The 26,263-nt window shown below is 35.4% G+C and overlaps 2 protein-coding genes across 5 annotated transcripts; one reads left to right on the top strand and one right to left on the bottom strand.

Annotated features, from left to right (window-relative positions):
- The first annotated feature begins 2,846 nt into the window (after nucleotides 1–2,846).
- Nucleotides 2,847–3,587, top strand: LOC120350970 (programmed cell death protein 6-like). The gene is given in 2 exon segments (XM_039426520.1): nucleotides 2,847–3,255; nucleotides 3,258–3,587. Coding segments are annotated over 2 exon segments (528 nt in total). The 5' UTR covers nucleotides 2,847–2,954; the 3' UTR covers nucleotides 3,485–3,587.
- A 706-nt stretch (nucleotides 3,588–4,293) lies between these two features.
- On the bottom strand, nucleotides 4,294–26,227 carry LOC111045261 (crossover junction endonuclease EME1). Of its 4 annotated transcripts, none has more exons than XM_039426517.1 (10): nucleotides 25,724–26,225; nucleotides 22,360–22,500; nucleotides 20,271–20,411; nucleotides 17,790–17,971; nucleotides 16,524–16,580; nucleotides 12,472–12,603; nucleotides 9,335–9,530; nucleotides 7,087–7,143; nucleotides 5,014–5,078; nucleotides 4,294–4,548 (listed from the first exon to the last, which is right to left on the bottom strand). In XM_039426517.1, the coding sequence occupies exons 1-10, from the start codon at nucleotides 25,946–25,948 to the stop codon at nucleotides 4,494–4,496; spliced, it is 1,251 nt and encodes a 416-aa protein (XP_039282451.1). In that variant the 5' UTR covers nucleotides 25,949–26,225; the 3' UTR covers nucleotides 4,294–4,493. The 4 variants fall into 4 exon arrangements, with proteins under 4 accessions (XP_039282451.1, XP_039282450.1, XP_039282449.1 ...); XM_039426516.1 differs by having other exon boundaries at nucleotides 4,294–4,703; XM_039426515.1 differs by having other exon boundaries at nucleotides 4,294–4,858.
- Between the last annotated feature and the right edge of the window lie 36 nt (nucleotides 26,228–26,263).

Here is a 26,263-nt window from a genome sequence, read left to right on the forward strand (position 1 = left end):
GAATATTGTTACAAGTTCTCCATACAAGAAAGAACTAGAGGACTTCTATGCAAATAAAGAAGCTGACACTCACAGAAGAGGCCGTGGCCGTGGACGTGGACGTGGTAGAGGTGCCAAAAGAAATTTGATTTTTAACGACCCTCAGCCTTCTACATCAGGACTCCAATCTCCTATTACTGATCAAGAGCATGGAAAATCAAAGACAATAAAAAGGCCTAAACATCAAGAACAAACCGACAGCAGTGATGATGATGATGATGAGGTGCAGCTCTCCACTTGCTCCATCAAGTCACCCTTTGACCTGCCAATTGGAGAGCCTCAACCAGATGAAAAAGATGCGGCATGTATTTTCTGTGATGAAAAATTCTCGAGTAATGTACGAGGAGAATTATGGGTCCAATGCTTGATGTGTTCTCTTTGGGCCCATAATGAATGTGCAGGAGCAGAGAGGGAGGAATATGTCTGCAATTTTTGTCGTTAACTTTTTTCTACATTCACTGACCTTCAATAATCTACAAATATCTATAATCCATTTTTTTACCCTAATATAAGACTATTACTCATGCATAATAAACTTTTTTAGTGCCACAAAGCCGTTTTTAATTTTTTCTCCTTATTTTTGTACGTAAATTATGAGGTCCATATTACAAAAACCATGTTTTTCACGATTTTCTCAAAAATTACTCGACTGATTTATTTCAAATTCATACTCTGTATAGTTATTTATCAGCCCCATCAACTGGCATGAGTCTCCTCTCTGGGAAACTAATGGGGGGTTCACCCCATCCTTGAGAAATGTACTTTGTAACCTCCTTCTCGTGCATGAGGTAGGTAGGTAGAGCAGTCTATAAAAATAACACATAGTCGAGATATTTCATCTGTAGAACAGCTGTTTTGACGACTTTTAAAAAATCATCGGATTTCACAATTTACACAAAGGAAAAAGTACTCTGAAAACAATAATTATATACACACATACACTACGATCGTAGTTTCAAATAATTATGTTGCCGCCAATCGTCATTAAGTTATTTCTCTAAATTATTATCGTTTAAGAATGAGGCTCCCAGTTCAATGAGCAAGGAAAGTTGTGTGAGTGTACCACACCAGATTTTTGGGTATTGGTCTGTATGTGTGTGTGTGTATATGAGTGTATGTGCGTCTGTGTACACGATATCTCATCTCCCAATTAACGGAATGACTTGAAATTTGGAACTTAAGGTCCTTACAATATAAGGATCCGACACGAACAATTTCGATCAAATGCAATTCAAGATGGCGGCTAAAATGGCGAAAATGTTGTCAAAAACAGGGTTTTTCGCGATTTTCTCGAAAACGGCTCCAACGATTTTGATCAAATTCATACCTGAAATGGTCATCGATAAGCTTTAATAACTGCCACACGTCCCATATCTATAAAAATTTCAGGAGCTCCGCCCCATCTATGCAAAGTTTGATTTTAGATTCTAAATTATCAGGCTTCAGATACAATTTAAACAGAAAAATTTGAGTGGAAAAGATTGAGCATGAGAATCTCTACAATTAATGTTCAGTAACATTTTCACCTAAAATTAAAAATAAGCTCGAAATTCGAAAAAATTGGATTATCCAATTGCAAAGTGTTGGCAACTGTTGATTCTATTAAATGATTCACTATGAAGAGATTGCAGACCTCGTGGGTCTCCAGCGTTATTGCCCTGTCACCAGCAATATTTGAACAGTAGACTTGAGATGCGCGGGAACACTAGCGTCAGGTGATCAATTTTCATAACGGCAAGGAAAGTTGTGTGAGTGCGCCACACCAGATTTTTTTTAATCAAAAATCTACAATATCATATCAAGCTAGACCTTGTTTACTATACATAAAAATATAAAATTTGAATCATTATTTATCTGTAAATGTAAAATTAAACGTTTTAAAAACAATCATGTTATTAATTATCTTAGGTCACATAGAGAGCGATCTTATATCTATATATTGATACCTTAATCTTTGTCTACACCAAAACCCAGTTATTAACATTTTGTTAATAACTTAATCCAGATTCTATTAGATTAAACAGAACTTGACAGAGGATTGAGTTATTAATCATTTGTTTCTTCTTCTTCCTCCTTGCCTTTTCCCATTATTTGGGGTCGGCTCTCCTTGATCTGAGTCGCCAGTTCCAACGATCCTGGGTCGTCTGATTTGTCAGGTCCAACTAACCATTATCATTTATTAACCATTTGTTTATAAAATAGAATTATAGTACCCTTTAAAATTAATAGAATATTAAAAAAACAAGAATACAAATTGTAACGTAACTACTAGTTTCGTTGATCACAACATCCGTGATCATGGTGTGATCACCGAAACTAGTAGTTACAATTTGTATTCTTGTTTTTTAATATTCAATTAATTGTAAAGGGTACTATAATTCTATTTTATAAATACAAGAAAGTATCCCTGAATTCATACATTTTAAGAATATAACATTTTGTTATTAACTTTTGTGTAAACGCAGCTTTATGCAATCCAAGATACCGTACAGATAGACATAAACTGCCGGTTGCACAACAGCCGGTTGAATTTTATCCGTGATTAATTCCACGAGAACCAATCAGAGAAGCCGTCTTTTCAAAAACGCCTTCTCTGATTGGGTCTCGTGAAATTAATCACGGTTAAAATTTAACCGGCTGTTGTGCAACCGGGCCAAACATTTTTAGAATTTCTAGGTTCTGTGTGGCCAGAACCTAGAAATCATCAGTCAAGCTGAGTTTCTAGAGATTTTTAAAACAGTTGTTTCAAACTAATTTTTTTATACAATTATTATGCCATATTTTTGTAAAATTTTGTTGTATACAGTTATGCTATATTTTTAAAGAATTTTTCTACAATAATAACGATTCTCTAAAAAACCACTGTCTCAACAATCATACTGACGTTTATTTTGAAGAAATCAAACTACTAAATAATGGCTTTCAACCCAGCGATGCCTGATCAAGAATTCTTATTAAAAATATTTGAAAAAGTAGACAAAGATAGAAGCGGTCACATAACAGCGCAGGAATTGCAACAAGCACTCACCAACGGGACATGGGCTCCGTTCAGAACGGAAACAGTTCAACTGATGATAGGCATGTTCGACAAGCAAAAACGAGGAACAGTTTCGTTCCAGGATTTTGGAGCACTTTGGAAATATGTGGTTGATTGGCAACACTGTTTCCGTTCTTTTGACAAGGATGGATCGGGAAATATCGACAAAAATGAACTTCAAATGCCTTGCAAACGTTTGGATATCGAATTTCCCAACAGACGGTTGAAGCGATTGTGAGAAAGTTTGATAGGTTTGGCAACAATACCATACTATTTGACGATTTCATACAGATGTGTATTGTATTGCATACATTGACTGCATCGTTCAGACTGCATGATCTGGACCAAGACGGTGTTATCACTATAAATTACGAGCAGTTTATTGACATGGTGTTCAACATAATGTAAATTATACAAAATCCGGCATAATAACCTGACGATTTTTGAGAGATGATAATTAAAGTGTGTTTTGTAGGTACAATTAAAACATGTAATATTATGTCAAATTAAAGACCAAATTCTGCAATTTACAGTGAATTACAAAGATTACTCACAAAGTTTTTCTACTTCAAGATTAAGTCATCCTAATGATTTCCGTTGATTTTCACACACTCACTTAACCTAATTCTAAAATTTGCCATTGCTTGTAGAATTGCTTCATTTCTCTTTGAATAACTTCCTTTAGTTCTGTGGATTATTGGCTGCACAATAACAGTAATTTTGTTTATTCACAAATACCGACAAATGAACATGTGCCTCGTCACTTGAAAGAATAACGGCATCCCGGTGGGCATTTTCGAGAATGATCTCGCAAGCGGCTTTGCAATGTGCTCAATCATTAGCATTATGTTCCATCTAGCTGTTTTCCCTTTTGTCAATATTTGCAGTAGCAGTACAGTAGTCTTCGGGGTGATTTACAGCATTTAATTTAATTTGGATTTGTGTTTAATAATTATGAATTCATTAGAATTTGGATAATTGCAATATCTCAGTAATTTCCATCTGTATATGTAGAAGTTATTCAGTAATGAACCAATTCAATACTTCGGTACCTACAACTTGGTCGAAGTGAACAGAAAATATTAATTTGTTCACAATTACTACAAAGTTAATTTGAATTTTCGTTTAATAGTGAAAGACAGGTTTCATAATTGGATAATTTATTTTCAAAAACAATAACTTAATTATGTTCAATACAATATTTTATACTCAATAAGAAAAGAACGTATTTTATGATACTCAATATGAACAGCAGAATAATATTATTCATTGGAAAGTTGAACATTTGGGTTCTTAGATGTGAATAATCGATGCAATTTACGGCTATACAATAACTTGATTATGTTCAATACAATATTTTATACTCAATGAGAAAAGAACGTATTTTATGATACTCAATATGAACAGCAGAATAATATTATTCATTGGAAAGTTGAACATTTGGGTTCTTAGATGTGAATAATCGATGCAATTTACGGCTATACAATAACTTGATTATGTTCAATACAATATTTTATACTCAATGAGAAAAGAACGTACTTTATGATATTCAATATGAACAAGAAAATAGTATTATTCATTGGAAAGTTGAACATTTGGGTTCTTAGATGTGAATAATCGATGCAATTTACGGCTATACAATAACTTGATTATGTTCAATACAATATTTTATACTCAATGAGGAAACAACGTATTTTATTATAGTCAATATGAACAAGAAAATAGTATTATTCATTGGAAAGTTGAACATTTGGGTTCTTAGATGTGAATAATCGATGCAATTTACGGCTATACAATAACTTGATTATGTTCAATACAATATTTTATACTCAATGAGAAAAGAACGTACTTTATGATATTCAATATGAACAAGAAAATAGTATTATTCATTGGAAAGTTGAACATTTGGGTTCTTAGATGTGAATAATCGATGCAATTTACGGCTTAGTTCAGGTCCAATTTTTCTTCTTGCAGCCAAATCTCCAATGCATTTTCGAACAATCTGTTGAAGAAAAATTTGAAATTAATAATATAGAAATTCAATCAATTTTTTTTATTGCCATTCTTTTTTTTTTACAAACAAGTGAAACAAAAACATTCTTATAATGTGATAACTAATTATTATCTAAACTAATTTAAAAACATATTCAACAATGTTTTCTTTTATTTTAATATTGAAATAATGGGCTCTCCCAGAAAAGCTAATGCTTGAGCTCTACAATTTTAGAATAAAATGCTATGGTAACTATTAATCACCAGTCGATTGCTACTTGATATGATTTCAAATATAATTTTTCATTGCCATATTTATCAAAATTTTGGAGAGAAATAGTACAGGCTTAGTCTGGTTTTTCCTCCATGATCATGATTACATTAGTGTTTTGTACAAAAAATGGAATATTCTTATACAGTCCAATAAATTTATGACAGTAATTAAATTTTTCGAGAAGAAAAAATGTGATTCATGAAATGGTTAATAATAACTATCTACACGTGGTTTACACTTCAAAGCTCGGTGTCGTCCGATGAGCGATTTAGTAAAAAATAGTCCACTGAGCGATTCATTGTTCAGAATAACAATAAGGGTAGGCAAACGCTAAGAATGGGAGGACTTGGGTGTCATTAATCATCAGGAACTGTGACAGAGGAAGGCTAAATGGGTAGTGTCATAGAGAAACAATAACGCAAGTAGATATCCCATGGTATAAGGCGTTTATGTCGCAACTTTTACTGTTATCCAAAGCCGATAGTTCACGTTGTTCTTTCCTATGCAACTGTGTGACGGTGGTAATCTCTCAAATCGTGCCGTTCATACACTATCACCCCAACAAAACAGTATAAATTGCCAATAATCGACAGTAATCGGCTTGAGATAACAGTAAAAGTTGCGACATAAATTCCCTATACCATGGGATATCTACTTGCGCTATTGTTTCTCTATGGTAGTGTCATGTGTTTACTCGCAATACATCATCATCGCAATACATCATCATATATCATCAATATATTGATGATAATGATTGAATCAGAACTTCAGAACCCACCACCTTCCATGAAAACGAATTTTATTCTGTTATGTGAAACTGTATGGAATGTGTGGAATAAAATGTGGGAGCCATTTCGCTCTTATATACGGTACTATAACTATAAAGATTGTAGATTGGCATAAAATTAAAATTCGTGATTGCTTATGACTGTAGATTGCTTTAGATGTGAAGTTGATCTTAAATCTTCTTGATATCTGTGAGATACTTTAAATCTTATATCTATTTGCAGTAGTGTTACTCATTCACTTGAAGAAATGTAGATGATTGATAGAACTTGTTGGAATTATTGTAAATTTTCATGCATAAATATATTATGGGCTATAATGAAGATGAATTTGAACTGTTCGAAGCAGAAAGCTATTCGATCTTTGCTTAACAATTATTATTATTGATTCCTTTTTATGGAAGGTGGTAGATACTGATTCAATCATCATCAGATTATACACATACGCTTGTGGCCTTCCTCCATCACTGTCCCGTGTTGATCAATGACACCCAAGACCTCCCATTCATAGCGTCTTCCTATCCTCATTGTTATTCTGGACAATGGATCGCTCAGCGGACTGCTAACCCCCAAAATCGCTCATCGGAAATCGCTCATCGGACGTAACCTCATAGCTCACATGAAAACTTCATTTTATCTATATTTATAATAAAGGAAAAATAGGCTTATACACGTACGGAATAGAAACATTATGTTTGACGCATCATAACGTCTGAACTACTGAACTGATTAACTTAAAATTTTGCACGTCAATTCTTAATTTATCAAGGATGGTTATAGGTCTATTTTTAATTCTTCAAGATTTCATTACGTCAACTTTTAAGTTTGTCAAGTTTTTAATTAGAACCTTGCGAAGCACAGGTTACCTGCTAGGGGTGAATAAATTAAGATATTTCAGACAACCAAATAGAGATGAAACCAAATTTTGAGACAAATAACGAAAACTGTAGCCTACTCACAGGAATATCTTTGAGAAGAGTTGCTGCCTCCTGCTCTGAACTACATCTTTTATAAGCCTGAAACAAAAGATAATTGTTTGAATATTTATTTTTTTCACAATGCAGACAATATATATTCACAATATATGCAATAAATAGAATATCTATCATGAAAATAAGACTGCATTCAACAACACATTTATCTTTGTAGAAGAGAATACGCTAATTATTTAAATTCTGAAAATTACTTCTCAATAAAATATTAATGAAGAATAGCTTGTTAATTAGTAAAACTCGAATTCACCATGCACTGAATGAGAAGACGTATTGTGGAGAAAGAGCCAACTTTTACAGTATGGTGGGAAAAATATAAAATTTTACAGATTATTTTTCTATTCCATACTAAATCTATGATAAAGTTTGTCCAATATAGCTTTTTCCTATAAAATTTAAAAATTATTATTCTATTCCATACCGTACTAATCTATGATAAAGTTTGTCCAATATAGCTTTCCTATAAGAATTTACAAATTATTATTCTATTCCATACTAAATCTATGATAAAGTTTGTCCAATATAGCTTTCCTATAAGAATTTACAAATTATTATTCTATTCCATACTCAAATCTATGGTAAAGTTTGTCCAATATCTCTTTCATATAAAAATTCACAGTTCATAATGTATATGATAGCCTAAGTTATGTTAAATCTAATAGAATCGATAAGGTTTAGGTTATTAACATTTTGTTAATAACTTTGGTGTAAACGCACCCTCAAAAACAGCCGATTAGTGATTTTTCTTAGTGGAAATTCCTCTGAGACTACATTTTTTGTAGGCTCAGGTATACCGGACCTGTGAGGTCCACGTTATAATGGAAGTGTTTGATTAACAATGGTATTGCTATCCTTGTCCATCATTCAACAAAGCGAATAGCGCTATCTCTTTCTCACTTTGCTCTGTTGCCAGATCGTCTTTTAACGATCCTATTATATTAAGCGAACAATTTCTGTATATATTTAGATGGTTATGTGGTTATATGGGTATATATTTATGTTCAACGGATCTCGAAAACGGCTCTAACGATTTTCACGAAATTTGGAACATAGTAGGTTTATGATATGAAAATTCGATTGCACTAGGTCTCATCCTTGGGAAAACTCGCTGAACGACATTAAAAGGATAATTCATCATTGGCTGAAACAGCTGTGGATAGTAAAAAAGTGAGTGAGCGAGTAAGTGAAAAATCAATCCCCGAAATTCATAAGATGACGTATAGCCAGCTGTGAAATAAAACACGATCATTTTAGAGAATTGTGTTCTGTTTATCAATAAATAAAAATAACGAGCGAAGCTCGGTGCCCCGATATTGTAGAATTAATACACAAAATATTTCATCTAAGTTATGAAAAAGACTGAGAAATTGTCAAAAACCACAGATTTATTGATACTTAGAAAGATCGGTTTCGGTTATTACACCATTGTCAATCTCTGATAAACAATCTGAATTTTATCAGAATGATAAATTTACTGAACTGATAAATTCAGTTCAGTAAATTTATCAGTTCATCAGAGATTGACAATGGTGTAATAACCGAAACCGGTCTTTCTAAGTATCAATAAATCTGTGGTTTTTGACAATTTCTTAGACTTTTTCATTCATTATGAATAATTACCACAATATCAATTTCTCAACTACACAAAAAGTTAGTTGTGAAAATTCATTATGAAATTATTGAAAAATATGATTTAATGCTCAATAAAAAATATAATTTATTATTTTAAACGAGAATGAACCGTTAATCAATAAACCTGCATCAGCTACCGTATATAGAAGGCATTGACAAGACAGAGGATCGGCAACGTTTTTCTCCTATCTTTCTCCACTGCCATTATAACGTGGACCTCACTATAGTTGACCAAGCGAAGTGAGGTCTAAGATTCAAATCGACGGTTTGGCATTTCTCTTAATGTTTAAATGTTTATATGTTGCGCAATGACGGCGAAACGCGGTAATAGATTTTCATAACATTTGACAGGTATGTTCCTTTTTTAATTGCGCGTCGACGTATATATAAGGTTTTCGGAAATTTTTGGAAATTCATCATAAATCAGCTGACAAGTGATTACACAGTTGTGTGGAGAAGCCAGTCTATTGCTGTATTTCCATAAGGTCTATAGTTTCAATCAGGTACTTGTGGATGAGAATACTGCGTGAGGTCTACTGTTCACAGAACTACTAGTATATTAGGAAGTCCTACAGCAACTGACCTTGACAAGCGCTTGTGGCGTGGGGTATCTCCTGGTGATCTCGTCGACTGCATGCAGATTGCAGTTGTTGAATTGCAACAGCTGTTGCTTCCACAGCTGACTGAGTCCGTTGCTCGCCTTGTCCACTCGCACACAGCCGCGCGAATCAGCTGATGCCAGCCACGCCAGCTGTTGTTCTTGCCGCTGTTTCTCTCTCCTACAAACACAACAATAATTATTCACATTAAAATCTATGTAATATCGGGGCAACAAGCTTCACTCCGGAGTACAAAAGCATTGTTTAAATGTATATATTTATTTACTGATACACAGAACGTAATTATTTCAAATGATTGGGGAAGGACCAACAGGCACAGCTCAAAACCGTTTCTTCCCCGAATTTTGATATAAATACTATGAATACGGTAGTCCAAAAAGTAGGTTGTGTTGCCCCCTGTGGGTTGGGGGAGCTTTGAGTCGATCATCGTACTCAAGAATGTGTTGAAAACCAGAATTCACCCACAGTATCCATGCTTGTTGTAGGAGGCAACTAAAATGGACTCAAGGCAACTCCAGAAGTTGCTTTGCCTTCAAACCCACGGGATCTGCCCCATCAGGGCAGTTCGGAGGGGCAAAAAGAAAAAACCCAAGTGACCAGAGATGTGCGAAATTCCAGGCACAAATGGGTCAAGAGGCTGAGTCGAGGGTATAGAGGCGTCCCCTCTCTCAGCGGAAGGACCTACAAAAAGGCCAGGAGTGGAAGTCACGTAGGTCTCGAGTTTGTGGGTGGAAAGGCCAAAACTCACCACTGCTCAAAGAAGGGCGGCCATTTAGGCAAAACTTCTTGGGAGAGGTGAGGCGTTTGACCCTGCGAAGTTTCGGAGGAGCAAAAAGAAAAAACCCAAGAGACACAGTGATGGGCGAAACTCCAGGCACAAATGTGGGTCAAGAGGCTGAGTCGAGGGTGGCCGGGCGCCCTAGAGGCAGTTTGGCATCCCCACTCTCAGCGGAAGGAACTACAAAAAGGCTAGGAGTGGAACTCACGTAGGTCTCGAATTTGTGGGTGGAGAGGCCAAAACTCACCAAAGAATGGTGCTCATGGATTGGTGCACAAATGGTGCTCATGAATTGGTGCTCATGAATGGTGCTCATCAAAGAATGGTGCTCATGGATTGGAGCACAAATGGTGCTCAAAGAATGGCGGCCATTTAGACAAAAACTTCTTGGAGAGGTGAGGCTTTTAACCCTGCTAAGTTTCTGAGGGGCAAAAAGAAAAAAACCAAGAGACCAGTGATGGGTGAAAAACCAGGCACAAATGGGTCAGAGGCTGAGTCGAGGGTGGCCGGGCGCCCTAGAGGCAGTTGGCGTTCCCTCTCCAGCGAAGGACCTACAAAAAGGCCAGGAGTGGAACTCACGTAGGTCACGAGGACTAATCAGTCTGAAGAAACTGCCAAGCATATCACACTGGATTGCGACAAGGATTGCAACCAGGTGATTAATGGAATGTTTGTATAGGGGGAAAACTCCTGGTTCTTGTAAAGGACACAGGTATTGGTTTGCCTAACTAACATACTACTTGGGAACACAATAAGATCCGGTTGACGTTTGGGGTTCTTTGAACCTTTGGATCCTTGAATCAGTCCCTTCAAAAACAATAAACAACAATAATAGGTTGTGTTCCATACCGGTACATTTTTGAATAAGTCCAATTTTCAGTCCAATCATTTGAAAACAAAATAGTTCGAATTTAGATAATTTACAAACCGAATCGAATAACAAAATAACACTCACTAATCACTTAAGTATCACTAATCACGAACTGTAAAATAATGATTAACTTTGAACATTTTTTTATAGGTACTTCAATTTAGAATAATATAGTCATGGAGTCAGATGACCGTAATTGACATACGGTTTTCTGACAGTATGTTTCCGTCTATCACGTTAGTGTCAGAGTATCTCATATGAAATACGTTTATTGACTCTTAACCAAACGAAAAAAAATGACATACAGTTTTGCTATCTTCAGACCACATTGATTAGACATACGATCTTGGCACTTAATGAAACTTGATTGGCGCTACAAAATGGCACTCTCACCTCAAAATCGGCAAATTTGTAGATACGGTTCTTTGACACTTAACCCTCGATACTATGTTTGCTACAATATTGTTAATTTATTATATATTGTAATAGTATGAATATTTTATCGGTTGCAAAAAATATCATTGTATGTCATAGAATGCATGGTTAAGCTCATATAAACAAACAAAATGATGAGTTAATTATAACAATTCATTCAAAACATAGACAGCAATATGATGACCTTATTGTAATAGTGGCATTATAATACACGCAGAAAAATATTGATTTCCTGAACTGGCAAGAAAGCTGAATAAATTGCTGTAATCAACTGGTGAATCTCAACATTTTAATATTCACAATTTAGAGAACTAAAAAGTGTAAATTTAGTTTCAGCGCAAGTCAAAACAATAGACAAAATTGATTGTTTCGAGCGCCATAGTGTAAATAGATGCAACTTAGAAAGCAGTACTAATTTACTGTTTACTATGGTGAAGAGTCAGCCGCACCTACCGAATCGGCTGTTTCCCCTTCCACAGCGTCAAATCAAATACATATCAATATACATCAATGGATTGGATATTTAATTCTCGGATCGAAAAAACCTTCATTGACTGGGCTATTAGTTTATTCACTGTAGCTTCAAATACATTGTCGTTTAATCCCCTTGAGATGGAATTAGAACTTTAAAATTACCTGCACTTATAGCGAATAGATCTCTGATTCTAATGATGTTAAATATTCCAAGCTCATTCAACTTGTATGAAAAAAATGAAGTTTAACTAACTTTGGGGTAGGCTAATAATACTATCTTGGATTATACAATATATTGTATCTATTTACACTTGTACAGTTTCTGAATACATATGACAAAATCTTCATATTATCTCGAAATTTCATTCAAAGTGAAGCAACATAGCCTACGTTTAGACATACTTCAAAATTCGGAAAGGAACCAGTTTTGGACTAGACCTGTTGGTCCTTTTCTGATCATATATTTGATTTGTGTATATAAATGTAATTAATGAATATGCTAAATTTTGAATAAGAGGAAATTTTGAAATGAGAAAAGTCACCTGTATGGAATTTCCGATATCGATTTGGTGAATTGAGTTATGAACTTTGCAAGCTCAGCTTTGGTATTCATCAACCTGTAAGAGCAATCAAGTTCAAATTGCAGCCGAACCAATTCCATTTCCATCTTATCCCTGAAAATAAACAAAAATATTAAAAATAGAAATAAAAAAAATAAATCAAGTCACTTGAAAATGGCATCAATGTCCGAAACATGTTGTGATTAAATATTTCAAAAAGGGTACTAAGATTTTTCTTTTCTTTCTATTTCTTTAAAAGTAACCCTATACAGAAAAGAGATAAAAAATCTTAAACTTTCAAAGTGGTCTAGTGGTCAGGAGCGTTACCAACTTCAGACTGCTAGCACCGCCTGGTTCGTGGGTTCGAATCCCGCCGGTGTCATGGACTTTTGATCATCTCATCAAAAACATCCATTACCCACGCACAGGCCACACGCTTATGTGGGATCATCCGCAATAAACAAATCATACACAAACTTGTGATAAATAATACATTTATTAATAAGTATGGTACATAAAATAGAATAGAATAGAGATAGAAAGGAAGCTTTATTATTCAAGTTGACACACTACAGGGACCGGCATATTAATCTGAAGATTTTGTAGTAATTGTTATGTTTGAACCACTGTCATTGAAAAGGCGGGAATGTTGTACATCGACAGATATATTCTTGCCATTTCAGTAGCCAGTACGTCGTGGTCAATTGAAAATCGAGCAATTGTGATTGAAGCTTATTTTAAAAATAATGACTCAGTTATTCTAACACAGCGTTTATGTCGCAGACATTTCAATAATTTGAATCGACACGCGCCTGCTCCCAGTAGGAATACGATCTTATTGTGGGTAATGAATTCCAGAAACACGTTGTCCGCTTTAAAAACGAAACAAAGAGGACAAAAACGAACCGTGAGAACGCCTCAAAAACGCCTGAGTAGCTGTTACACGGTCTCCACGGTCTCAGCAGCGAAACATGCTGTTGCGCTAGCCATTTCTGATCGAAGTGTACGACGAATTCTTCATTCCGACTTAAAATTCCATCTGTATAAGATAATGTTAGTATAACAACTTGAAGAAAATTATTGGGCACATTGCAAAGCCGCTTGCGAGATTATTCGCAAAAAATTCCATTAGGATGCCGTTATTGTTTCAAGTGACGAGGAACATTTTCATTTTTCGGGATTTGTGAATAAACAAAATTACCGTTATTGAGCAGCCAATGATCCACAGAACTAAAGGAAGTCATTTTAATGAGAAATTGAAGCAATTCCACAAGTAGTGATGATTGAGCGAGCAATGGTAAATTTTAGAATAAGGTTAAGTGAGTGTGAGAAAAGTAACGGGAATCATTTGGATGACATAATCTACAAATAAAAACCTTTGTGAGTAATCTATGTAATTCACTATAAATTGCAAAATTTGATATATTATATGATTCAATTGTACGGAAGACACTTTAGTTATTATCCCTCAAAAATCGTCAGGTTTTTATGCCGGGCTCTGTATAAACACACATTTACGCACACATTATATTAAACACACATAAGACAACCGCCAGACGGGATACTTATAATAATGGTCACAGGTTATCACTAATTTGATTTGATTTTGAAACTTCTTTATTGTCCCATAATTCTACATAACATGAAAAATTTACAAAATAATTATAATATTATCCTTCAGAAGAAATTAAGCACAAAGGTATATTACCTGTTTGCCTATTAACTATTACCCCCCTAATTTTGTTGTTTATTTTGAATAATAGTTTTTGTGGTATTTTTTAATGGTAATTCTTCACGCGGTCAACCTATTTCCCCTCCTCAGCACTCATCATTTTTGTTAAGTTGGTATCTGTTATTCTACCACCACCATTCTGATGAAACTCAATTTTTGTGAAAGCCATTATTGTCCAGTCAAATGGTCATTTTTCAGGAATTAGCCCCGAAAGAATTTTTCTCGGCGGTATCACAAGTATTTTGGGGCGCTGAATTCGAATCTGTAATTTGCTGACACGCCAGAGGGTGGCTTCACCCCTAAAAACTCACACATTTTGGGGCTTTCTTCAATTTCTTCAAAGACCTCAGGTTTTACTTAAAAAAGCATTCTCTACAAAATTGAAGGCAATAAAATATCCAATAAATTGAGTGGTCACGCAGGATTGTACGATTACTGGTTTGGGAGCTACAGATTTTCAAAAAAGAGTATTTTTCTGGAGTATCAGCAAATTCAGCGCGCCAAAATACTTATAAAACCGTCGAGAAAAACTCTTTCAGGGCTAATTTCTGAAAAATGACCATACGACTGGACAATTCACAAAAATTGAGTTTCATCAGAATGGTAAGGTAAGGTTGACTTTCAGCATTAAAAGTATTGTATAATAAAAACAATTTTAGATTTTATAAAGCCTTCGAAAGCTTTAATACAGTTGATGATTTTCACACAAGTTTGAGGTTTCATAACCGTTTATTCATAAACAACATAAACTCGAAAAAATCTGGTGTGGCGCACTCACACAACTTTCCTTGCGCAAGTGTTCACGCGCATCTCAAGTCTACTTATAAACAAAGATCTGAGCCAGCTGGTGACAGGACAATAACGCTATATACACACGATCTCTGCTATCTATTGGATGATTTAATAGAATCAACAGTTGCCAACAGTTTGCAGTTGAATAATAACATTTTCTCAAATTTCAAGATTATTTTCAATTTTAGGTGAAAATGTTACTGGACATTAATTGAAGAGGTATTCATGCTCAATCTTTTCCACTCAAAATTTTTCGTTTAAATTATATCTGAGACCTGATAATTGGAAATATAAAATCAAACTTTGCATAGATGGGGGCGAACCTCCTGAAATTTTTACAGATATGCTACTTGTGGCAGTTGATATAGCTTATCAATGACTATTTTAGGTATAAATTTGATCAAAATCGTTGAAGCCATTTTCGAGAAAATCGCGAAAAACCCTGTTTTTGACAAAATTTTCGCAATTTTAGCCGCCATCTTGAATTGCATTTGATCGAAATTGTTCGTGTCGGATCCTTATAGTATAAGGTCCTTAAATTTCAAAATTCCGTAATAATTGGAGATGAGATATCGTGTACACAGACGACATACACTCATACACACACACACACACACACACACACACACACACCACACACACACACACACACACACACACACACACAAGCCGCCTATTCAGAACTGAAAGAAATTAGAGAAATCCGAACGACACTCCAGCAGAGCGATTGATGATCGACCGGCGAGCAAGAGTGGTTCAATTCAATTCAATTTTCCTTTACACACATACATAAAATACAAGTAATATTAAATTACAATAAGAATAAACAACTAGCAAAATTAGTACAAAAAAAACAAAAATGTCCGTACAAGATGCTAATTCAGAATTTGGTGTAAAGGGGTGGGATTGAAGCTCTTCCAACTATGGTTACCCATGTACTAGGAAGGCTTTCAATCCTTGAGAGGGAAAATAAAGGATTAGGAAAAAAGGTGAGGTGGGATGATAGGATAGTTAATTTAATAAAGAAAAATAAATAAAAAGGTCCACACTAGATTCGTAAGTGAGCACACAAAAACACTAAGTTCCTCTAAACACTAGGTTCGATCGGGGAACGCGAGAAGATCTAACATCTTCCGTAACGTTCATGATGGGTGCGTGGGCGGAGCGACTGTGGTTCGATGGTGGTACGAGGGCGGTACGAGGGAGGAGCGTGCTCGGTGCGGGTTGGAAGCGCGAATATGTGTACGCAGCTTTACACACACACACACACACACACACACACACACACACACATACAGACCAATACCCAAAACCACTTTTTTGGACTCAGGGGACCTTGAAACGTATAGAAATTGGGGTACCTTAATTTTTTTCGGAAAGCAATACTTTCCTTACCTATGATAATAGGGCAAGGAAAGTAAAAACTACTTAGCCGATTTTTATTCAAAAGTGGGAGAAATTGAAGCTTGAAAGAAGTCAGTTGTGATGAGTTACTAGGTACTGAACTTACTTGCTAAGAGCTGTTTTCTTTTTTCTGGCTCCACCATGACTTGCCCATTTTTCAGACCTATGAAACAGTAAATAAGTGAGTAAAAACAAATTGTAATTATGATTAAACCATAATATTTTATTAAATAGCTATAATATTTTGTTGATTTTTTCAACAAGGCTACTAACATTACTATTACCCTTTTCATTTTCATTACGATTTGGACATTATTTGATAATGGGATAGATACCCGTGACTATTCGTACCTCAAAGAAAATAAAAAGGTTACGGGTATATCTATACAATAAGACTTTCAATTATTAGCTCTTAATAAATGCATAATTCAATTTATCAACAAAATATACAAGCTGCTGGGTAAAATGATTTACTTTAAAATTAGACTTCCTCTTCAGAATTTACACCTACATTTTTGGGACAGGTTAGGCCTATATTCTCTTCTTCCTAGTCTACTCATAATGTCATGTAATCTTGAGATTTATTAGAAATTTTGTTCTAAGCTAATAACAACTAGTAGTTCTGTGAACAGTAGACCTCGCGCAGTTATAACGACGTCCCAAACCATAAGCACATCCACACTGATACACTAACTATTTATTTGATCAGATCATGCTTACACAAGATTTAATTATCATATAACGCTTTCCGGAATTTAGCGCGAGAAAACCAGAAGACATCTAGGCGCCCAGACGAGTTGTTATAAGTTCTTTGTATCCTATTTAATAGTGCATAAAATTGCATTCATTGAGGCATGCAATGAGGCATGCAATTTATAGTCAACACAGCTGCTAATTTTTTACCAAGTTACATTGAGATATTGAATTGCATGCAATTTATAGTCATCTCGACAGCTGATTTATGATGAATAATTCTATAGTCTGATTTTCACTCTAATATTGACGTATGAAGGAGGCTCCCTTTTCCTTTTATATTATCCTTGATATGCAAATTTCCAAAAACCTTGTATATAGGTCGACGCGCAATTCAAAAAGGAACATACCTGTCAAATTTCATGAAATCTATTACCGCGTTTCGCCGTAAATGCGCAACATATAAACATTTAAACATTAAGAGAAATGCCAAACCGTCGACTTAAATCTTAGACCTCACTTCGCTCGGTCAATAAACAGTAAGTTTATCAGAGACTAGCAGGTAACCCATGCTTCGCAAGAGTCTAATTCAAAACTTGTCACACTGAAAACTTTATCACTGATAATAATAAATCTCAACTTGATACGTTTTTATCATTTTTTGCGCATTAAAACTCACCCAGTATCAAAATCTGATCCTAAATAAATTATCAAAGTGATTTTTTTATTTTCGAAACTCCTTTTTATTTGTTGTATCTCATCCGATAATAAGTTATTGCTAACCACATTCGAAAACTTTTGATTGGACCATATTATGATGACATAGTTTTCGCATTCACCTTCATCAGCTAAAGCAGTTTCCTGAAAAAAAATTAAAATAAACAATCAAATCGTATTTTTCTGCCCTTTAGAAAATTTATGGAATGTTATTTGTGATCAAAATGTACCTACATCAACGAGGTTTATTTGATTTGTAAACAATAATTATCATTAAACGAAAATCCCAATTAAATGCTGTAAAGGCTTGCAAATATTGACAACAGGGTAAACAGCTAGATGGAAATTTGATGAGCGCTACTATACAAAAATAGTTCCAGGCTGACAAATAATTTTTGTATAGTAGCGCTCATCAAATTTCCATCTAGCTGTTTACACTGTTGTCAATATTTGCAATAGAAGTCTTTACAGCATTTAATTGGGATTTCTGTTTAATAATAGTTATCCATTAATTAGCATTTGAACAGATGCAACTTCCAATTATTCATTTATTTCCACTTTATTCTAAATTTGGGAGAGAAATAGTACAAGGTATTCTTAGTTTTCTCTCCCGATCTGTGCTTCATTGTAAAAAATCTGGTGTGGCGCACTCACACAACTTTCCTTGTCGTTAATTCTCAATTTCATTCTGATCAGTCATTCATTAGTGAATGGCTCTGTCCCACAATTATGAAAAATCTGGTGTGGCGCACTCACACAACTTTCCTTGTCGTTAATTCTCAATTTCATTCTGATCAGTCATTCATTAGTGAATGGCTCTGTCCCACAATTATGAAAAATCTGGTGTGGCGCACTCACACAACTTTCCTTGCCGTTATAAAAATTGATCAACACTGACGCTAGTGTTCACGCGCATCTCAAGTCGACTATTCTAAGATCTGAGCCAGCTGATGAGAGGACAATCGCGCTGCAGACACACAAAGTCTGCTATCTCTTCATAGTGAATGATTTAATAGAATCAACAGTTGCCAACAGTTTGCAATTGAATAATCTTATTTTCTCGAATTTCGAGCTTATTTTCATTTTTAGGTTAAAATGTTACTAAACCTAACTGTAGAGATTTTTATGCTCAATCTTTTCCACTTGAATTTTTTGTTTAAATTGTATCTGATGCCTGATAATTTGGGATCTAAATCAAAATTTGCATAGATGGGGCGGTGCTCCTGGAAATTTTACAGATATGGGACTTGCGGCAGTTGATAGAACTTATCAATGACTATTTTAGGTATGAATTTGATCAAAATCGTTGGAGCCGTTTTTGAGAAAATCGTGAAAAACCCTTTTTTGACAAAATTTTTGGTATTTTAGCCGCCATCTTGAATTGCATTTGATCGAAATTATTCGTGTCGGATGCTTATAGTTCCTTAAGGACCTTGAGTTCCAAATTTCAAGTCATTCCGTTGATTAGGAGATCAGATATCGTGTACACAGACGCACATACACTCATACACACACACACACACACACACACACACACACACACACCACACACACACACACACACACACACACAAGCCGCCTATTCAGAACTGAAAGAAATTAGAGAAATCCGAACGTCACTCCAGCAGAGCGATTGATGATCGACCGGCGAGCAAGAGTGGTTCAATTCAATTCAATTTTCCTTTACACACATACATAAAATACAAGTAATATTAAATTACAATAAGAATAAACAACTAGCAAAATTAGTACAAAAAAAAAAACAAAAATGTCCGTACAAGATGCTAATTCAGAATTTGGTGTAAAGGGGTGGGATTGAAGCTCTTCCAACTATGGTTACCCATGTACTAGGAAGGCTTTCAATCCTTGAGAGGGAAAATAAAGGATTAGGAAAAAAGGTGAGGTGGGATGATAGGATAGTTAATTTAATAAAGAAAAATAAATAAAAAGGTCCACACTAGATTCGTAAGTGAGCACACAAAAACACTAAGTTCCTCTAAACACTAGGTTCGATCGGGGAACGCGAGAAGATCTAACATCTTCCGTAACGTTCATGATGGGTGCGTGGGCGGAGCGACTGTGGTTCGATGGTGGTACGAGGGCGGTACGAGGGAGGAGCGTGCTCGGTGCGGGTTGGAAGCGCGAATATGTGTACGCAGCTTTACACACACACACACACACACACACACACACACACATACAGACCAATACCCAAAAACCACTTTTTTGGACTCAGGGGACCTTGAAACGTATAGAAATTTGGAAATTGGGGTACCGTATTTTTTTTCGGGAAGCAATACTTTCCTTACCTTATGGTAATAGGGCAAGGAAAGTAAAAGGATTGACTCCTTCTCTTTTCTGGTTCTATAATCAGGCGAAGCATAAATTCAATTCAAATAGAGGAGCTCGGCTTGATAACGATCTATTTTCAACATATACTTACAGCTTTTGTCCATGTGATAGCGTTTGCAATTGGCTGCTCCTTCAATGTGAGATCGACACCAAATTCTTTCAATTCGTTTTTAATGAATTCAAAGACCACGTCATGAACTATCAAGTTTGAATCTATCACGACCTTTATGGACTGAAAGAGAAATATAATTATTTATGACATCAAGTTGAATAATCAATAAACGTATTAAGAAGAGAGCTAGAAATCTTGAATAATGATTCTTTTGAATATTCGTATGACTACTGAATATTCTTTTGAATATTGGTGGGTAGTCCCTCACCTGATTTATTTATATTTTCAAGCCGTCAATAGATCTCAGGAGTGTTATACCAATACCTCCCTAAACAAAGCCGTAGTGCATTCGTGTGACGTCAGCATAATTATGTAGGGCTCCTACACCAATAAAAATTCGTTGATTTCAGCTGATCTATATCAGCTAGTGTTTTTATTGGTCTAGGAGCCCTAACTGTGCAGACGTCACACGAATGCAATACTAAGCCGTAATTAACGTATAAGAGCAATGAAATAAACTTATCCTGCACCCTTTTATAATATTATTAATGTATGTTTTAGCAATACCGTAATAGCAGCCCTATAAAGAAAATGTGAGAACTGAAAGATTAGTGAACGATTTTCAGGCAAGACTAATTTTATTTCATGCCTTGATTAATTTAAATAGTCAAGCGATGAGGATGTTTATCCACCTGCGTCCGGTGAACATCTTCAGGTCCTCCTTGTCTGAGTGGCAAATTGAAAAGAGTCTATATAATATCGGTGACTTCTTTAATGAAGACACTTGTGATCTGTAGCACTGCCATCATGATCAAGTAAAGTGTGGTCTGTTCGACCAGTTTTTTTTTTATTTCTCATCTATATAATAAGAGAGAGTAGGGTTGTGTTTGTTCGTGTGTTCGGATCAAAACATGTCAACTTGTGGATTGCATACCGGAAAAACGGGAATGATTTAGATCTCCAAATTTTGCACATAGATTCTAAAAATATCAATCTCGTGCACCTGGAAGCCCAAATTTTAATTTTCCTTCTAGATTTTTCAGAATTAATGTTTAAATTTCATTAATGGTACATTCGATTTCATTTAAAAATCACCAAATCATATGGTCGAAATTAAAAAAGGAACATCTGCTTCTATATTGCTTTCTACATTGAAAAACATAGTTTTGAAACTTCGTTTTCCTGATGCAATGTTTACGCCTACACGTGGCATGGATTATTAATTTTTTAGCTAGAACAAGTTTTGAGACAAAGTGCTAAACGTCTACAGTTTCATCAGTGCTGTATCGGCAATATGTAAATGCATGCAGTTAATATGTCTTTGAATTAAGGTGTTGTTATTTACATAAAGAAATTTTATTCTTCCATTTTTATTTAATTAAAATTTCAAAATTATTCGAGCCCTGATAGAATGACTGACTCACTGTACAGTCAGTCGAAAATTTTAATATTGGAATGAGGGGTATTTTGGCAAGCTGAGCAAAAAAGTAAGGTCATAATTATGCACCTTTTCGTTATATCTAAATGAAAAATGAGTTTTGTGGGTTGTCAAAACTCCCTCTGAAAGGGAAACTATTCAACTTATTCTATCGTTTAGTAAAATAACAATGATCATCCATCCATGTACCATGTACCTCATCTTCTATACTATAATAAAGGAAAGAACTGGATTATAAGCGTAGCCTATACAGGTGTAAAATATAGGGAAATTATGTTTGACGCATTATCACGTCAGAACTACTGGACTGATTAACTCGAAATTTTGCATATAGATTTTTGCTTAACCGAGGATTCTTATAGACCTATTTTGAATTCTTCTAGATTTTATTACGTCAAGTTTAAAGAAAGACCCTTGCGAAGCACGGGTTACCTGCTAGTGTTGAAATATACTGACTGACGCGATCTATCCAGGAATGGTCTATCCTGGTCTATGATCGAGATATTGGAATATATTTTTAGAATTATTGAGCCGTTCTAATACTTTTTGTACATCCAGTATACAAATGTATACAGACTGGAGATTAACTTTTCAAAATAAAAATTGTCAGGTCACAAGTGAAGGACTCACCTTAACACATTCACCAGGTTTCATGTTTCGTAGTCTCGCTCTAGTTGCCTGCTTTTCCAGTTTTTCTAAATATTGCATCTCTTTCTTTGCAGCAAGATTTTCCTTCAATGCAGAACGAGGTATAGACACTTTTAATGAGCCCTTCAAACAAACAAAAAATATTATTATTCTCTATTAGTATTATATATTATGTACATTAATATTTTTCATTTCCTGATGACCTAACCTTCATTCTACCTTGGCCGTTTATCACCATTTCTTCCCCCAGGAGAGCTCACTCAAAATGCTGCTGATATTGCCAGCTGTTTTTTACTTTCCTTGCCCTATTACCATAGGTAAGGGAAGTATTGTTTTCCGAAAAAATTAAGATACCCCAATTTCTAAAGTTCTATACGTTTCAAGGTCCCCTGAGTCCAAAAGAGTGGTTTTTGGGTATTGGTCTGTATGTGTGTATGACGCGAACAATTTCGATCTAGGCCTAATGCAATTCAAGATAAGATGGCGGCTAAAATGGCGAAAATGTTGTCAAAAACAGGGTTTTTAGCGATTTTCTCGAAAACGGCTTCAACGATTTTGATCAAATTTATACCTAAAATAGTCATTGATAAGCTCTATCAATTGCCACAAGTCCCATACCTGTAAACATTCCAGGAGCTCCGCCCCATCTATGCAAAGTTTGTGTTTAGATTCCCAATTATCAGGCTTTGGATACAATTTAAACAAAAAAATCGAGTGGAAAAGATTGAGCATGATGGAAATCTCTACAATGTTCAGTAAAATTCTCACCTAAAATTTAAAAAAAGCTCGAAATTCGAGAAAATGTTATTATTTCAATAGCAAACTGTTGGCAACTGTTGATTCTATTAAATTATTCACTATGAAGAGATAGCAGACATCGTATGTCTGCAGCGTTATTGTCCTGTCACCAGCTGGCTCAGATCTTTGAATAGTAGACTGGAGTTGCGCGTGAACACTAGCGTCAGGTAACGTTATAACGGCAAGGATAGTAGTGTGAGTGTGCCACACCAGATTTTTTGAAGTGATGCATGGGAAGATCATGTTTGTAATCTTTGTGTTGCACCCATGCTTGTCGTCCCTCAATATGGGGTTTCCTCTCCGTGGACTCAAGGATGTATAGTGAGATTACTATCAGTAGTTCATATACTTTCAAGAGTTCAATTCAATTCAATTTTATTTCCACAAAAAAATCATATACATATTCAATAATAGTTATACAAAAACAAATCAAGGAAATTTATTTCTCCACTTAGACTATGAATCCGTGTGTGGGGAAATAATTCCTATCTAGAAAAGCCTTAAGAAATACAAGATAATCAAATTCATTTCTCGAACAACTTATAAATTTTATTTTTTTTAAACATAAAAAATCATTTTTAATTAAACATTAACTTCAAATGCAAAAAATCTGGTGTGGCGCACTCACACAACTTTCCTTGCCGTTATGAAAATTGATCACCTGACGCTAGTGTTCCCGCGCATCTCAAGTCTACTATTCAAAGATTTGAGCCAGCTGGTGACAGGGAAATAACGCTGGAGACATACATGAGGTCTGCTATCTCTTCATAGTGAATGATTCAATAGCATCAACAATAATTTGCAATTGAATAATCACATTTTCTCGAATTTAAAGCCTATTTTCAATTTTAGGTGAAAATATGTCTGAACATTAATAATTGTAGAGATTTTCATGCTTGATCTACTCCACTTGATTTTTTTTTGTTTAAATTGTATCTAAAGCCTGATAATTGGGTATCTAAAATCTAACTTTGCATTGATGGGGCAGAGCTCCTGACGTTTTTACAGATATGGGGACTTGTGGCAGTTGATAGAGCTTATCGATGACTATTCTAGGTATGAGTTTGATCAAAATCGTTGGAGTCGTTTTCGAGAAAATCACGAAAAACCCTGTTTTTGACAACATTTTTGCCATTTTAGCCGCCATTTTGAATTGCATCAGATCGAAATTGTTCGTGTCGGATACTTATATCGTAAGGACCTTAAGTTCCAAATTTCAAGTCATTCCGTTGATTGGGAGATACGATATCATGTACACAGACGCACATACACTCATAAGGTGCGTACAGACTTTCGCTCTGCTCCGCAACCGAACGTCACTCCAGCAGAGCGATTGATGATCGACCGGCGAGCAAGAGTGGTTCGACCGGGGAACGCGAGAAGAGCTAACATCTTCCGTAACGTTCATGATGGGTGCGACTGCAGAGCGGGGGCGGAGCGACTGCGGTGCGATGGAGGTACGAGGGCGAAGCGTGCTCGGTGCGGGTTGGAGGCGCGTATATGTGTACGCAGCTTTACACACACACACACATACAGACCAATACCCAAAAAACACTTTTTTGGACTCAGGGGAACATGAAACGTATAGAAATTTAGAATTTGGGGTACCTTAATTTTTTTCGGAAAGCAATACTTTCCTTACCTATGGTAATAGGGCAAGGAAAGTATAAAAAAAAGTTTAATCTATAAGTGCGAAAGAGTCGATGGAGCGCTGCATCGAAAACAAGAATCTAAATACAAGCAAGAAGAGAGAAAAAAGGTAGAACAGACATTCTTGATGCTGATGCTGTGACCTTACTCAGTTTTTGTATTGAAAGAAAATTATCATAGGAGTCTCATATCACTAAGGTCTGCAAGAAGCTCTCAAGAGTGGTTTATCTACTTTGGAAGATGAGGGGATTAATTAGTTTTGAACGCCTGCTGATGTTGTACCATGCAGTAGTATTTGCCAGCCACATACAGTATGGTATCTTGATTTGGGGACATTTGGCACATGTGAAGGACCTACACCTGTTCCAGAAAAAGGCACTTCGTGTAATGACGTTCAGCGAGTATGATGCACACTGTCAGCCCATATTCCAACGTTTGGGCATTCATAGAGTTCATGATATGTACATATTGTCATCGCTCCTACACGTCAGGAAAAACATCTGCACATTTGCTGAAAGGGAGAAAGTGCACTCACATGGAACTCGTGAGGAGGGGGTTGACTTCAATGTGCCGCGCTGTCGCCTGTCAAGAGTGAAGGACAGTTTTCCTTTTTTGGCGAAGCGAATGTTCAACTGCCTGCCAAACTCAGTTAGGGCACTCCCAGTCAATTTGTTCAGAAGCTCAAAGTGGCTTGTTGGAAGGAGCTTCTACCGGTTAGATAATTTTTTGAGACTTTGCTGGACTGTGACGCTCCCTACTGCTTATGTAGTATGTTTTTATTTGACATGATCTATCCAAAAATACCTGGCCCTGATCACAACTCAAGATATTTGGATATGGAACTTAGTAAAGTGTAAGCAGGTAAATATAGCAATATTAACTTAAAAATATGTCTTACCGTTTTATTAATGCCTTGACTGGATGGAAATTTATTCGGAACATGCATATTTTTCATGAATTTTATTTTTGATTGGTTTGGATAACCATCTTCATGGGAGTCAGAATCTGAAGATTCACTATCTGATAAAGAGTGGTCAAATCTTCGAGAAAATTTCTCTAAATATTTCATTTCTGCGGAATTCTCAGAAGAAGAAGAAGAAGAAGAATCACTTTCATTTTCCATGTTGAAGAAGGCTGAGATGCATATAATTTTATAAATTACAGAGATTAAGAAAATAACAGTGATTTGCACTTGTCGTTAAGGTAAAAAATTGATCTTAATTTATATCACCACCAAATAATTCTGTCAATAAAACATCTGAATACTATTACAAAATCTTTAAGCATTTTAAACATCCGTAAACAAAATTATTACAATACACATAGCCTAAACACAAAACTTTTAGGTTAAGTTCATAAACATATGGTTAGGCGAAGCTCGCTATAATAGAACTGCTCCTTTCTACTGCGCAAGCGTAGTATCTGTTTGAGTACACAT

Source organism: Nilaparvata lugens, chromosome 4 (genome assembly GCF_014356525.2).
Source record: "Nilaparvata lugens isolate BPH chromosome 4, ASM1435652v1, whole genome shotgun sequence".
Taxonomy (NCBI): domain Eukaryota; kingdom Metazoa; phylum Arthropoda; class Insecta; order Hemiptera; family Delphacidae; genus Nilaparvata; species Nilaparvata lugens.